The sequence below is a fragment of the Doryrhamphus excisus genome, chromosome 7, assembly GCF_030265055.1.
Source record: "Doryrhamphus excisus isolate RoL2022-K1 chromosome 7, RoL_Dexc_1.0, whole genome shotgun sequence".
Lineage (NCBI taxonomy): Eukaryota > Metazoa > Chordata > Actinopteri > Syngnathiformes > Syngnathidae > Doryrhamphus > Doryrhamphus excisus.
The window spans coordinates 15,323,706-15,337,001 of record NC_080472.1 but is presented as its reverse complement, the minus strand read 5'-3'; the positions used below and the strand labels follow the sequence as shown (position 1 = coordinate 15,337,001).

Genomic DNA, 13,296 nt, shown 5'->3' with positions numbered 1-13,296 from the left:
GGTGTACTTTATTTGGCTTTAACAAAACGTGAGCGGTCTGGTGGCACAAAGCATACTCTGCACGGTGTCCACAAAGAGAAAGCTGGACTCTCTGCTTCGACTTAACCCTTCAGTGCTCACGTTGTCTTTCAGCATGTGGATGAAAGTGGAGTGAAACTCGCTGTCAGGATGGTGGTCGGTGGAGAACACTTCGCTGGCCTCTGTTATCTCCAGCTTCTGAAATCTCTGCGTGCCCAGGAAGTAGAGGCTCCACAAGCCATCAGGGACCCGGTCCGGACCCTGGTACTCACACCCCTGAGATTGAAAGCGGGTGACCTCAGTGTTACGTGATATAATTTCCTTCCTCGTTTTTGTGTGGCCTCTGTGTAAATGTCAAAGTTGCTTACTGTGTTTACAGCACAAACATCAACCCCTCTTGTAACTGATAACATCTAATGAAAGCCCTTATCGCACCACAATGGAGATGAGAGGAAAGTGTTAAAAGCACCTTCATGATGACGTGCTCGGCACCACATTGGGCATTCCACTTGCTCCACGAGAAGGCGCAGACGGAGGCAAATAGGGACATCTGTTCATAGGCTATGTGCTCTGTACGCGGATCCTGCAGGGCGTATTTCATATAGTCATGAAATAAATAGTTCATCCTCTGCTCATTTTACAAGTTTATCCCTTTACAAAAGAGACAAGTCCAGAATTAGTGTCAGCTTTAGTAAATCCATTAAATAAAGGATGCAGTCAATTAATTGCTATTTGATTAAGGCGGGGGTGATCAAAGTGTGGCCCGGGGGCCATTTATAGACGTTTGTTTTTTTATTAAATGAATGAGTCAAGAAAACTATATAAAAAAGGCTAACAGCCATAAGACAAGGAAATTTACATAGTTTATATCCAAAGCTTTGTGTTACTAATGATTAAAAGACTTGGTTTTTGCATTTTTGCTGTAGTCATTCATGCATTCATTTTCATGAGGCTCGCGGGAGCCTATCCCAGCTGTCTTTGGGCGAGAGGCAGGGTACACCCTGGACTGGTCACCAGCAAATCACAGGGCACATATAGACAAACAACCATTCACACTCACATTCATACCTATGGACAATTTGGAGTCGCCAATTAACCTAGCATGTTTTTGGAATGTGGGAGGAAACCGGAGTACCCGGAGAAAACCCACGCATGCACGGAGAGAACATGGAAACTCCACACAGAGATGCCTGAGGGTGGAATCGAACTCGGGTCTCCTAGCTGTGTGGCCTATGCGCTAACCACTCTACATCGTGCAGCCTCCTGTTTTTTAATGTTTCATTTTATTCCATGGGCCAATAATAAACAAGCCAGGGGCCGCAAATACTAGTTGTAGTATACTAGTATACCAATATACTAAGTTCTATGTGAAGTATTTCCATAATGCCTCATATTAACTCTCTAACAAGATCTCAGTGTATAGACTGGTCATCTCGTTTCATATTATCTACATACTGTATTGTATATAACGCTGGGAAAAACTGTTGATTTTGTTAATACTTGGGTTGTTTATATTGTTTATTTTTCTATATTGTGTATTTTGTACTGCTTAACTGACTCTGTACTCTTGCTGCTGTGCAATACAAATTTCCCCACTGAGGGACGAATAAAGGCATATCTTATCTTATCTTAAATGGCCCCCAAGCCATAGTCTTGTTGGAAAGCCCTTTAGACATTTCGGGAATCTTGTCACTTATTTAACTCGATCAAATCAATTTATTTACTTTGTGTCATGTTTTTATGTTTTTTTCCTTCCTATTCTGTCTCCCTGTTTTCACGTAAATCTCCCATAAAATTGTGGACTGTTGATGTTTTTGTTCGGGGATAAACCTTAGCACTGCAGTGTTGGAGATGCCAACCTTATCGCACGTATTAACAAACTTGTCGGTGTGCTCGTTCACAAACACGTTAATCCCCGCCTTGAGCATGGCCTGCTGCAGGTCAGGTCCACTCATCCACTGCTCAAAGAGGCTGGCGAGGCCGACCACTCGCTCGGACTGCAGCATGCATTGATTCCCCTGGACATCACACACATGAATAGCTACGACTGACCTTCCTTTTTATCTTCTCCACTCCCCTCCCACCTTGATGGTGATGTTGACGTCCATGAGTGCCCCGTTGATGGTGAAGAGAGCCGTGTCTTGACCCAGCGGCCGCAGCTCCCAGCTCTGGAAGGGAAAGTTAGCGTAGGTTTGCTGCATCAGCACGAAAGGGTAGAAGGACTCCATCTTGAAGGAGATCTTTGCCTCCTCCTCATTGTAAGAGAAGTCGCTGATACCGTCTGTCCTCCATTGCTTCTCTGAGGAAGAAAGGCTCAGTATTATTTGGACTTTTGTGGCAGACGATTTTACTTTAAAACTTTGCCCAAAATGACAAAGCTACACAAAAACCAACACATTTGTTCCTAATAACAAAAAAACACTGAAAATGCCATCAACTAATGCTATCTTTTAGATTAAGATAGCTTCTCATTATTATTATTATTTTTATATTTGTCCACCAGATGGTGATGTGTTTTCCCATTCAAAGCATGCAGCAGAATGTCACATGACTGTTTGACTGTTTTTTGCAAGGGTCTGAAGTGATATGTGTGTGTGTCACTGCTGGTGTTGGCTACTGGAAAAAAATATGAATATATAATATTTTAAAACCGGTTTTGGGGGCGATTTTGTGTCATAAGAGACAACCTTAAAGGCTCTCTTCAGGGTTAATTGGACCAAATGATTTGAAAACGTGTCATTCGCTACCTGCTGCAGCCCAGCGCCCCACTTGAGGGGTTTCCAAGAAGATAACAGTATCCGGGAGCGTCACAGACAGTCCGACAAGAGGTGAGGTAGCATCTTCTTCTTCTGTAGGACTGGGCTTTTCAATCGTGTATTCAAACGTTTCCAGGCCCGTGTCTGAATGCTAATAAAACACATGTGATGTGGTATTGCTACATGAAACAAATGTGTATGAATTCACCATTTGGATCTCCCAGCCCTTGACCACATGAGCCTGCGGTGGCAGTTGGAACAATTCATAGTAGAAAACTCCACCCAGAGGTGTGTACTGGATTAAGTCCACCACATGACGATCTCCATTGGCGTCCTCGGTGCTTTCATCCAGGGGAGAAGGAATAGGGTCAGCTGGAAAGTAGAAGATGGTGAGGAGAAGTGACGGTTTTTGGATGAGAAATGTGTCAATCTTACCTGCAAGTTTCTCTATTTGTGTTTGGATCATACTGTCTCCATCGTCTGGATGTGGGTTGCTGCTTCTTGACATGTAGCTTTCGGAATTCTGCAGTGGAGGCACATACAGACGATGGACCAGGAAAGCTCAGGAAGGAATCTTTGTTTTCTTACCTTAGCTGTTTCAGACTCCTGGGCCGGTGTCTCCTCATCCTCCAAAGTTTCCTGCTGCTGTTGAGCATCCGCATCCTCCTCCGGCACCTCCTCCTTGTCCTCCTTGGCCTCCTCCTGCTCGGGTGGAACCTCCTGGACTGTGGTAGGAGACCTGCATACCACAATGAAGTCTGTATTAAATATCATAAACACCTCTCAGTGTGCTAAATAGAGACTGGACAGACTTAAAGGAGGGTAGGGTCATCTTCATGTGCGTCATCCTGGACAGGGTGGACAAGTGATCGTAGCGTGTGTGAAGGATCCGCACGGTGATGTTGCTAGCCGCCAGCTGCTTGGTCAGCTCAAATCCCATACCAACCTCCTCAAAGTTCAAACATTTAAACCTGAAAGACCACGAGAGAACCCCCAAAAAGCAATTAGCACCTATGGATTATTATGAAAAGATATTGTATTACCTGTGATTCCTCATGAGGTTAGCCCAGAGACACATTGTCAGGTTGCCATCTTTTATCACAGCTTGCATGTTGCCCGTTTCTGTATCGATGTTGGCACTGGCCCCCTTTGGATGACAGAGGAGACGCACATAACACATCAGACATTCAGTTTTATTATTAATGGTATGTATGATTTATTAAATAAACATATATATGGATAATTACATTCTGTCTACCTAAATGATAATGGTAATGGTTTAATTTCATTTGAACATGCATCAGATTACAATTGAATGCATCCCATAATCAGTTCCCAGTTCCACATGTCCAAAAGGAGTAGGAAGAAGCAAAGCTTATTAAATCCTACCCCTCCATCTGGTACTTTTACAATCAGTAACTGTTACATTTGTTCACTTCCTGTTTTCATAATACAGTTTACTTTTACAATCAGTAACTGTTTCATTTGTTCACTTCCTGCTTTCCATAATAAAGTTTAGGTGTTTTTTTTTTTTTTAAATAATGTACCTTGTACCGAAGTACGAGGTGATATGATGCATTCAACTAAAGATGCATTAAACCAGGGGTGTCAAACATACGGCCCGCGGGCCGGAACCGGCCCCCAAGGAGGTTCGATCAGGCCCGCAGGATAATTTGAAAGTGGAAAAAATGCATAAAAGACATGGAATTAATATTTTTAATTCGCTGCAATTCATGGATTATCCGCTAAGGGGCGCACTCTTTCCATCAGAGTAGAAGACAAGCCGCATCACTGAGACAGACTGAAAACAGCAGACGGTATCAATGCGCCATCTGCTGCTTGTTACGACGTTGTTAATACCTTGGTCTCTACCTCTCCGCTACACCCTCATTAGCCAAAATGTCGTTATCCAAACGGAGAAAAGTAGATAAGGAGTGTAGAATTTTCAAAGAAAAATGGACCACGTCCTATTTATTTACAGACATGCACGGAAAACCTTTGTGCTTGGTGTGTTTGCAACAAGTTTCGGTATTGAAGGAATATAATATTCGACGCCACTACGAGACTCATCACAGCGAAAAATATGACGGCTTACTGTTTGCATTGAAAGAATACAGCTCTGTGAAGATGAATCCTTACTGTGGTGATTTTAAAAATGTGCACTTTAATGTTAGTCAGCAGCTTCAAAACAAAAAACAAAAAAAACAAAAGTTGTGTGATGGAATTCTACTGTTCATATAACTCCATAAATTTTCAGTATATATTGTATGTGTATGTATGTTTCATGTATGAAGTTTACAGATTTACAGGACAGGCGAACACTTTCTTCATTACACATTTAAAATCACTCTCCTTAGTTTGTAAGTTGTACGCAGGGATTACATTTAGATTTTATATGCGTATGTGTAAGTGGTTTAAAAATCCCTTTCTTTAAAAGTCTCATTTAATCTTAAAGTGCATTACTATATTTTTCAGTACCAATTAAAGTTTTGTGCCTTTGTACAATCAGTGGGATCAGTTGCAATGCATTATTTGTGAATGATAAAAGTAAATTGCACATTTGTCTAAGGAAATATGAGGTGTTTCATGAAATGTTTTGTAAAAGGATAGTTCATTAAATTTCAATATTTTCCTAATGTTCTTGTGCTTCTTTACACCAAAACAAAGGAAAGACATGATATTTTGGTTATTTATAGCAGAGTATGGTATAATTTTAATGGTCCGGCCCACTTGACATCTCCCTAGGCCGTATGTGGCCCACGATGCGAAATGAGTTTGACACCCCTGCATTCAACTAAAGACGTTGACTGCATCAGTACAGTATACTGTATGAGTGCACCTTCAGGATCTCTGCGGTCATGTCGACAATTTTGCTGTAGACCATTTCCTGCAGATGTAGGAGTGACTCCTGGTACATCAGAAATTCTTTGAGGCTTACAGCATTTTTGAGCAGCTCCTCCAGCTCCTCGATCAACTGGCAGGGATAGGAGTCAGTAAGGCTAACCTCCTAAATAAACATTGAGGTGCAGATGGACAGACCTGTAGGGCGACATTACATTGTTGCAGCACAGAGGGGATGTTGCAGTTTGGGTCGTCTCTCCACAAGCTGATAAAAGTGTTGATATCCTGCTGCACTGCCGGGTCTGGTATGTTGCTACATTGCATGTATTTCTCCCACTGGAGAGACACAAAAGACACACACTGGAATCCACGTGGGGGTTTTGCATGTTTGTCACATTTAAATGTTTCATATCATCAAATAAATGTAAGTATTAGTCAACAACAACACAGCTGAACACAAAAGAGTCCAGCAACAACCCATCTAAGAGGTCACAAAAGACCCCACAACAGCATCCAAAAACTGCAGGCTCACTTGCCTCATTTAAGGTCAGTATTCATGACTCCACCATAAGAAAGACGCTGGGCAAAAACGACCTGCCTTGGAGTTCCAAGGCGAAAACGACTGCTGAACTAAAAGAACCTTAAGTCTCGTCTCAATTGTGCCAGAAAACATCTTGATGATCCCTAAGAACTTTGGGAAAATATTCTGTGATCTGACAAGACAAAAGTAGAACTTTTTGGAAGATTTGTGTCCTATTATATTCCAGAAAAATAATCTCATACCAACAGTAGAATATGGTGGTGGTAGTGTGATGGTCTGGGGCTGTTTTGCTGCTTCAGGACCTGAAAAATTCCATGAATTCTACCAAACAATCCTGAAGAAGAATGTCCGGCCATCTGTTTGTGACTTCAAGCTGAAACCAACTTGGGTTCTGCAGCAGGACAAGCAGCAATTCAAAAGAACATTGAGGCTTGTCTCAATTTTACCAGAAAACATCTTGATGATCCCCAAGATCTTCACGCAAACACTTGGTGGTCTGACGAGACAAAAGTACACCTGTATACCAATTTTACACCTGGTGTAAAATTAAGCCACATTTCAGAAAAAGACCATCACACCAACAATAAAATATGGTGGTGGTAGTGTGATGTTGTCGTTCTTCAGGACCTGGACGACTTGCTGTGATAAATGGAAGCAAGAATTCTCCTGAAGGAGACTGTCCGGCCATCTGTTGGTAAACTCAAGCTGAACTTGGGTTCAATGATCCAAAACACACCAGCAAGTCCACCTCTGAATGCTTGAAGAAATACAACAGGAAGACTTTGGAGTGGCCTAGTCAAAGTCCTGACCTGAATCAAGATGCTGAGGCATGACCTTAAAAAGGCGCTTCATGCTGGAAAACCCCCCCAATGTGACTGAATTACAACAATTCTGCAAAAATGAGTAGGTCAGAGATTCAAACTGAAACTCTTGATTGCAGTTGTTGCTGATAAAGGTGGCCCAACCAGGTATTAGGTTGAGGTGGAAATCACTTTTTCCTTCCACCAATTATAACATTGTGTGTTCAGTTGTGTTGCTATTGCCTAAATGTGTTTGATGATCTGAAACACACACCTTCGACTTGGCTGCAACGTCATTTTTATGTTGAATCACAGCTGTGTGGTTCTTTTCCAGTACGGAGCGAAGTTCTTCCAGCTCACCAGCTCTGCGTTCTAAGTCCTGCCAGCAAAACAACACACAATTATCAAATATTGAAATGATTTAGGATGGCATATATTGACATAATTTGGGTACCATGGCCTCAAGCCTATCTAAGATCTCCTGCTTTCTTTGTCTTTCTAATCGTTCCTGTTCTTCCCTCTCTGCTTGAATACGGGCCTCCTCTGTGAAGCAGAAGTGAGAATGAGGATGACATTTTCATTTGATACTATTGCTGCGATTCTATTACCTTCCTCTCGGAGCCTTCTCTCCTCCTCCAGTTGTTTCAACTTCGCCTTTTCCGCTTTGGTCAACTTGGGTTTCTTAAAAATAAAAATAATAGGTTTAGTGTGTATCCCTAAAGAGAATAACACTGAGAGGATGCGTTCACTGCCTTTTTCCTCATACTGCAGAACATGAAGAAATGAAGATAAATGAAAATAGACACAACACTAACAATGAAAATAGAAAGTTGTCAATTTGCTCATACCTTTTTCTTTGGACCCTTTCATTCAGTCACAGAAGATAACAGAAGATTTATAGAGGGAATCAAAAACATGCAATCCCAGATAGAAAAAGACAGTATTAGAATATGAGTTGTCCTAATTTAAACAGCAAACATGCATGAATAATTAAACTCACCATGATGAGCTGGGAAAACTTCTCTATGAACTATATGCATTGGGTGCACAATGTAGAATAGTCAAACATGAGACATGTTTTTAAAAGACGGATTACTTAGTTTTTGCTAGTTAGCCATGCTTTGCTAGTTAAGTCTGTTTTTGCTTCTCATTCAAACCCCGCCCACCTTTTAATTATTTACCTTCTTTAGTCACAATGTGCTTAAATTCAAACAAAAATGAGTTATTCGTCTTCGTTAGCGTCCTGATAATAAGAAATACTGCCTACCAAACTCGACACTCCGGCATACAGTGGCTGATCTCCATGGTTACCACCACGCGGAAATGGTTACCGTAATGCTAAGTATAACAACACAGTAAAATATATACCAAAATGTGCTTCATATTTGGACTCTCATATTTAATTAATAACATAAACAAATAAACAAAAAGACATATAAGATACCTTAATAATATTATTTTAATTTGAGTTTGGGTGTTTAAAAGGCACCGTGTGATTAAACATTGCGACAAAACAAAATTTCAAATATTCTGATTTTCAGTATAATCTGCATTTTAATATCACCTCCTGTTAACTTCACGTTTTGTTTTAAAATAAATAAGCCATCCCATGTTTACCGTGGTTGTAACCACAAACGCAAGAAGAAGTTTACGTCAGCGTTTGTTCGTTTACGACACAAGAAAGGATGTACGGCAAGCTGCTTGGACAGACACTACCACTAAGGGCATATGTGAAGTTGATATCTCACCTTGATTGTTATATAATTTCAATATATATCCACTTATAAGACCGACACGTTGACGTCGGTATGTTTATTTTCAACATTGTTTGCAACACTTTCTTTGACCAGTTTAGATGCACGTGTTGTAAAACCGCTTTTTAATGACGCTACTGTTTAGCTACGGCTAAACCTCTGTGCGCTTTTGTCTTGCCCACACGCATTCTTCTCTTTACTAGAAGTGCTTATACATCAATGTCCTCTCGCTTACGCTTTCTTTTCGTTTCAGGGTTATCACAACTTCTCTCACATGGCCAACCCACTAAAAAGTGAAGTTATTAGGCTATACAAAAACGTAAGTGCTAACTATTAGCGTCATTCTGTGTTTACTTCCTGTTTATTACCGGAAGTGGTGTTTACGTTGCATTTTATGTGTCAAAAGTTGCTGTATCTCGGTCGGGACTACCCTGAAGGATCAGCCTTTTTCCGACAGCGCCTAAAATCAGCCTTCATGAAGAATAAAGATGTGACGGACCCGGAACAGATCAGAAAACTTGTGGGGCGCGGGGAGTTTGTTATCAAGGAACTGGAGGCTCTCTACTTCCTCAAGAAATACAGAGCCATGAAGAAGAGGTACTACGAACCGGAGAAGTAATTCACACACAACACATTTACAATAATTATTCATATTTCACGTTCATTCAACAGTGTTTTTTTCAACAGTGTAATTGCACATTGTAATTTGGAGTAAGAACAAAACAGCCATCCAACCATAGATTCTCCATGAGAATCTTGATTTGCCACAGAGGTAATGTTATATAATGTACAAGGGAATTATTTCCACCCCTTTTGTGTGAACAGGGTGTGTGACAAATCAATGTTAATGTATGTAAGTTTAGTCTGTACATTTGTAAGTATGTTCTAGTATGTATAATTGTACAAGAAAATAAAAAACTACAGAAATGTTGATAAAATAGTTGTAAACAGTGGATGTTATGGTGATAATCAGCTGATTAATCCAGCAACTGTAACTATGTCCTCAATATCTGTAATGTGGTTGTGCAATGGGTCACCCTTCACAATCACAGAGGATAGCAACAATGCCACAAAACATAAAACATCAAAGAGATGCAGGCATGTTGCATTTCGTTAAGTCCAGCTCAGCGTCGCAGAATGTGGGATTTATGGTGCCATGGTTCTTCTCTTTGTCTTGTATCAGGTCAAGATTGCCACTTCTTGCCACATGCTTAAGCGGAAAAAGCGTATCGTGAGAAATTATGACCAGGGCGTTATAGAAAGATTCTGTCTTGAATACCTTCAGTATAAAGAAGAGAGCAGTGTCTCTCTTCATGAAGATCAGCCTTGGTTCCACTTTGTGCTTCCAACCTCCTGGGATGAAATAGCATTAACTTGATGTTATTTTTTAAGATGAAAATATCAATAAAAAAACAAGTAGCCGTACCAGTGAAAAGGCTGACAAGCAGGCCTAAAATGATGGTTGTTATGGTTCCAATGGTGCTGAAGTAAAGGTAGGACAGAGAGTACCAGCTATCCAGCAGATTCCTTGCAAAAAGGGGAAGAAAATACAATTTGCCGTTAAAACTGACTTTTATTCAAGGCTGTTCTGTGGTGGGATTTATTAACTTGTCATCACTGAGCTGCACTGGAGAGGCCGCGATGGGGCTGGTGTTTGTCGGCAGAGCAGTAGAGGTCCAGTTGAAGCTCTCCGGAGTGCTGATGTTACAGCCCTCAGTGGTGAGTGACAGTGGTCGGCTCATCTCAGAAGATGGAGGGTATATCTGGGCACCGATGCCCACCCACAGAGACACAACAAGGCCTGCCACCAGACCAGACAAAGCTCCCTAAAAAGACATTTGAATGCTATAAAATAGGGGGAAAAACTTCAATAAGTTGTTACTCACTTTGGAGTTTGCAAACGGACAGAGGATGCCCAAAGAGAAGAGTCCAAGTAAAGGACCTCCAATGATGCCAAATATGCTGATGGTGGCCTGTAGATGGAGACAGTCACTCAATATTGAAGTAGAACACATTATACTGTAAAGCACTACCTGCAATATTCCACCCATGAGAGAAGCCACCCCTGCCATTCCAATGCATACAGCACCATATAAAAAGCCTGCAAAAAACATTGTCAGAAGCATAATCATTTTGCACATGCATACATTCAAAACGTACTCAGGACTTTGGAGGTCCAGGACAGGTGCCTCTCAGACATCTGCACGTGTGGTATAATCAGGTCCTCGACAGTCACTGCAGCTAATGCGTTGATGCTAGAAGACACTGTGCTGCATTGGACATAATGTTTACAGGTTATAAAACCATTCATGCTACTTAAATATTTGTTTTTCACACAAAGTGATGGACCTTAGTGATCCGCTGTAAGCTGCTGCAACAAACAATCCAGGAAGGCCCGGATAGTCTCCCAAGATGTCCATCACCAAATATGGCATCAACTAGAAAGAGACTGATATTAGGTATGAACAGATTTTACACATTTCCAACTTGACTGAACCTGATCTGGGGCAGACACCATCCCGGACGTCCATGGGTCGCAGTTCTTGTACACTGAATAGAGGCACATTCCTGCCAATACTGACGACAGCAAGATGCACCACATGCCTATCAGGTTGATGAACAAAGATCTGTTAAGTAGGAGACATAAACCATTAAATAACCTCCAAATATGGCCAGTCAGCTCAGTAAAAATGAAACTGACAGTCTGGCATGAGCGATGCTCTTGCAGGAGATGTACCGCTGAACCTGAGCCTGGTTTATACCGTAGATGCTGACCCAGACAAATGTACCGCCAAAGGTTACCGTCCAGAAAGTGTGTCGTCTTAGTGGGTTTGGGTCAAAGCTGTTGAAACATACACATCACATAACAGACATAACAGGTAGTCATCTGGATCTTGGATGTTATACTTACAAGTATATTAGGTTAGCATTAACTTGGTTTTCATTTACATTGTATTGATTAAAGTAGAGAAAAATAAACAACATTTTAAAATGTAATGACAAAATCAGGCTGTCAGGTTGTTTAGTGGCATCTAGTGGCCATAATTGGTAACGACAAGGCTATTCTGTTGAGGCCTTTAGGTTGAGCTATAAAACTATAACTGTATTAAAAATTCAGCATTTGCTCAGTTTTATAAGAAATATAATTATTTAAAATAATGTGTTTTTTATTTTTAGGGCAAAATAGCTCTTTCTCATGACAATGACTGAAAGGATCTTCATGCCTTTACTGCATGATATTGTGTTAATGCACTCACTCCCAAATGTTGAGCCTCCCTCCATGTTGAGAGTCTGAAAGGATGGGGCCAACTCCACCTTGGAGGATGACAGACCTGATGATGACTGACAGGAAGCCTGCAAGCATGACGCCAACCTGAGGGGTACACTTCATTTGGATTTCAGCCCACAAATATTATTATGTTGTATGAGTAGTTACACACCTGGAACACATCTGTCCAAACAACTGCTTTTAGACCACCCTGTAACAAGTAAGGTACGGTTTATCTGCTGTCATTTTGAAGAAGCTGACATTTTCCCTACCATTGTACAGTAAAAGGTGCAGACAACACCAGTGGAAATCACCGCACTCCAAAGGTCCATACCAGTCACTGTAATGGGAGGCAGAGAGTGGATGCTTCACTGAGCAAAGCATTCAAGAACCTTCAAGTAGGGGTGACGACACCTTACCTTGGTTTAAAGCAAGGGCTGGTGTGTAGATGACTATTCCAGTGTACAGAATCTACAACAATGACAAAGAATCATATGTATTTCATGTACATACATTTACTTTATGTGTTTGTATGGTTTCTTACAGTCTGCACAATGAAGAGAAATGTTCCAAGTAGGCGGGTCGCTCTGTTAAAACGTAGTTCCAAATACTTGACAGAAGCATACACAACTACGTGAGCTTCTACATTTTAAACTATATCACAACATCATTGAAAATGCTTACTTCATAAGTGCTGGTGACGGCCAACCTGTAGAAGACTGGAAGGAACACCTCAGATGTCACCACCATAGTTATGACATATGAGAGACAGTAAAGTGCAATACTGCCTCCATAGCGGTACACCTATAGGAAAATGTGAATTATGTATTGTAATAATAGTTTTAGTATGTTTCATACCTCTGCCGGATTGGAGAGCACTGTGATGGCTGACATGAAGCTGGCGGTCAGTGACAGGGAGACAGGAAGAGCGGTGAGCCTCCGTCCTCCTGTCAAGAAATCTTCTGAGCTCCTCGTGCCCCTGTCTGTCCACGCGTAATAGACTCCGATGGCAGCGGACACAGCCAGCATGCAAGCAAACACCACATAGTCTGCAGCTGCAAAAGAGCCAACAACCACAGGGGTCATTCTCACAGAAAGGTCAAATCAACAAAAGGAAAAGTTAGTCAGACGTTTAAGCAAACTGCCCCATGTGTTTTGTCCTGGAACACTGTGCAAAAACAGGACTGAAACCTTTTATGTGTTGTGATAAAGGAAGGGGGAGGTGGACATTCCAGGCAGGTACATGATGAATGGTCAAGCTATCATCAGTCCACACAGATCACTGAACTGTGGTTCAAGTATGAATCAAATGTGCTGA

General features: G+C 41.4%; 3 protein-coding genes across 8 annotated transcripts; 1 reads left to right on the top strand and 2 right to left on the bottom strand.

The window, feature by feature from the left end:
* Positions 1 to 6: 6 nt before the first annotated feature.
* Positions 7 to 9,207, bottom strand: dnai7 (dynein axonemal intermediate chain 7). 6 transcript variants are annotated; one of them, XM_058077354.1, is made up of 17 exons: positions 7,957 to 9,207; positions 7,805 to 7,819; positions 7,565 to 7,637; positions 7,411 to 7,499; positions 7,231 to 7,335; positions 5,814 to 5,951; positions 5,614 to 5,748; positions 3,818 to 3,921; positions 3,587 to 3,745; positions 3,363 to 3,513; positions 3,210 to 3,297; positions 2,983 to 3,146; positions 2,766 to 2,925; positions 2,103 to 2,317; positions 1,878 to 2,036; positions 488 to 601; positions 7 to 294 (listed from the first exon to the last, which is right to left on the bottom strand). In XM_058077354.1, exons 1-17 carry the CDS (start codon positions 7,957 to 7,959, stop codon positions 19 to 21), a joined length of 2,148 nt encoding a protein of 715 aa, XP_057933337.1. In that variant the 5' UTR covers positions 7,960 to 9,207; the 3' UTR covers positions 7 to 18. The 6 variants fall into 6 exon arrangements, with proteins under 6 accessions (XP_057933337.1, XP_057933333.1, XP_057933334.1 ...); XM_058077350.1 differs by having other exon boundaries at positions 2,983 to 3,297; positions 7,957 to 7,986; positions 8,138 to 9,207; XM_058077351.1 differs by having other exon boundaries at positions 2,983 to 3,297; positions 7,957 to 7,986; positions 8,224 to 9,207.
* lyrm5a (LYR motif containing 5a) lies at positions 8,621 to 9,691 on the top strand. Its single transcript, XM_058077359.1, has 4 exons — positions 8,621 to 8,762; positions 8,964 to 9,029; positions 9,117 to 9,325; positions 9,398 to 9,691. Exons 2-4 carry the CDS (start codon positions 8,985 to 8,987, stop codon positions 9,423 to 9,425), a joined length of 282 nt encoding a protein of 93 aa, XP_057933342.1. The 5' UTR covers positions 8,621 to 8,762; positions 8,964 to 8,984; the 3' UTR covers positions 9,426 to 9,691.
* slc5a8 (solute carrier family 5 member 8) lies at positions 9,342 to 13,252 on the bottom strand. Its single transcript, XM_058077356.1, has 17 exons — positions 12,837 to 13,252; positions 12,663 to 12,782; positions 12,523 to 12,588; positions 12,398 to 12,449; positions 12,251 to 12,318; positions 12,151 to 12,189; positions 11,968 to 12,083; positions 11,412 to 11,552; positions 11,208 to 11,337; positions 11,060 to 11,148; positions 10,871 to 10,980; positions 10,744 to 10,811; positions 10,597 to 10,683; positions 10,319 to 10,536; positions 10,137 to 10,237; positions 9,990 to 10,063; positions 9,342 to 9,920 (listed from the first exon to the last, which is right to left on the bottom strand). The coding sequence occupies exons 1-17, from the start codon at positions 13,062 to 13,064 to the stop codon at positions 9,795 to 9,797; spliced, it is 1,833 nt and encodes a 610-aa protein (XP_057933339.1). The 5' UTR covers positions 13,065 to 13,252; the 3' UTR covers positions 9,342 to 9,794.
* Positions 13,253 to 13,296: the final 44 nt, after the last annotated feature.

Excerpts from the sequence above, each read along its gene's own strand:
- lyrm5a (XM_058077359.1), top strand. The coding sequence starts at position 8,985 with ATGGCCAACCCACTAAAAAGTGAAGTTATTAGGCTATACAAAAAC. Across the intron at positions 9,030-9,116 it reads TTATTAGGCTATACAAAAAC|TTGCTGTATCTCGGTCGGGA; the intron begins GTAAGTGCTAAC and ends ATGTGTCAAAAG. Across the intron at positions 9,326-9,397 it reads AGGTACTACGAACCGGAGAA|TGTAATTGCACATTGTAATT; the intron begins GTAATTCACACA and ends TTTTTTCAACAG.
- dnai7 (XM_058077350.1), bottom strand. Across the intron at positions 3,298-3,362 it reads AGGAGTCTGAAACAGCTAAG|AATTCCGAAAGCTACATGTC; the intron begins GTAAGAAAACAA and ends CCTCCACTGCAG. Across the intron at positions 602-1,877 it reads TTGTTAATACGTGCGATAAG|GATCCGCGTACAGAGCACAT; the intron begins GTTGGCATCTCC and ends TACGCCCTGCAG.
- slc5a8 (XM_058077356.1), bottom strand. The coding sequence starts at position 13,064 with ATGACCCCTGTGGTTGTTGGCTCTTTTGCAGCTGCAGACTATGTGGTG. Across the intron at positions 11,338-11,411 it reads AGCATCGCTCATGCCAGACT|ATCTTTGTTCATCAACCTGA; the intron begins GTCAGTTTCATT and ends CCTACTTAACAG. Across the intron at positions 10,238-10,318 it reads GTGCAGCTCAGTGATGACAA|GAATCTGCTGGATAGCTGGT; the intron begins GTTAATAAATCC and ends CCTTTTTGCAAG.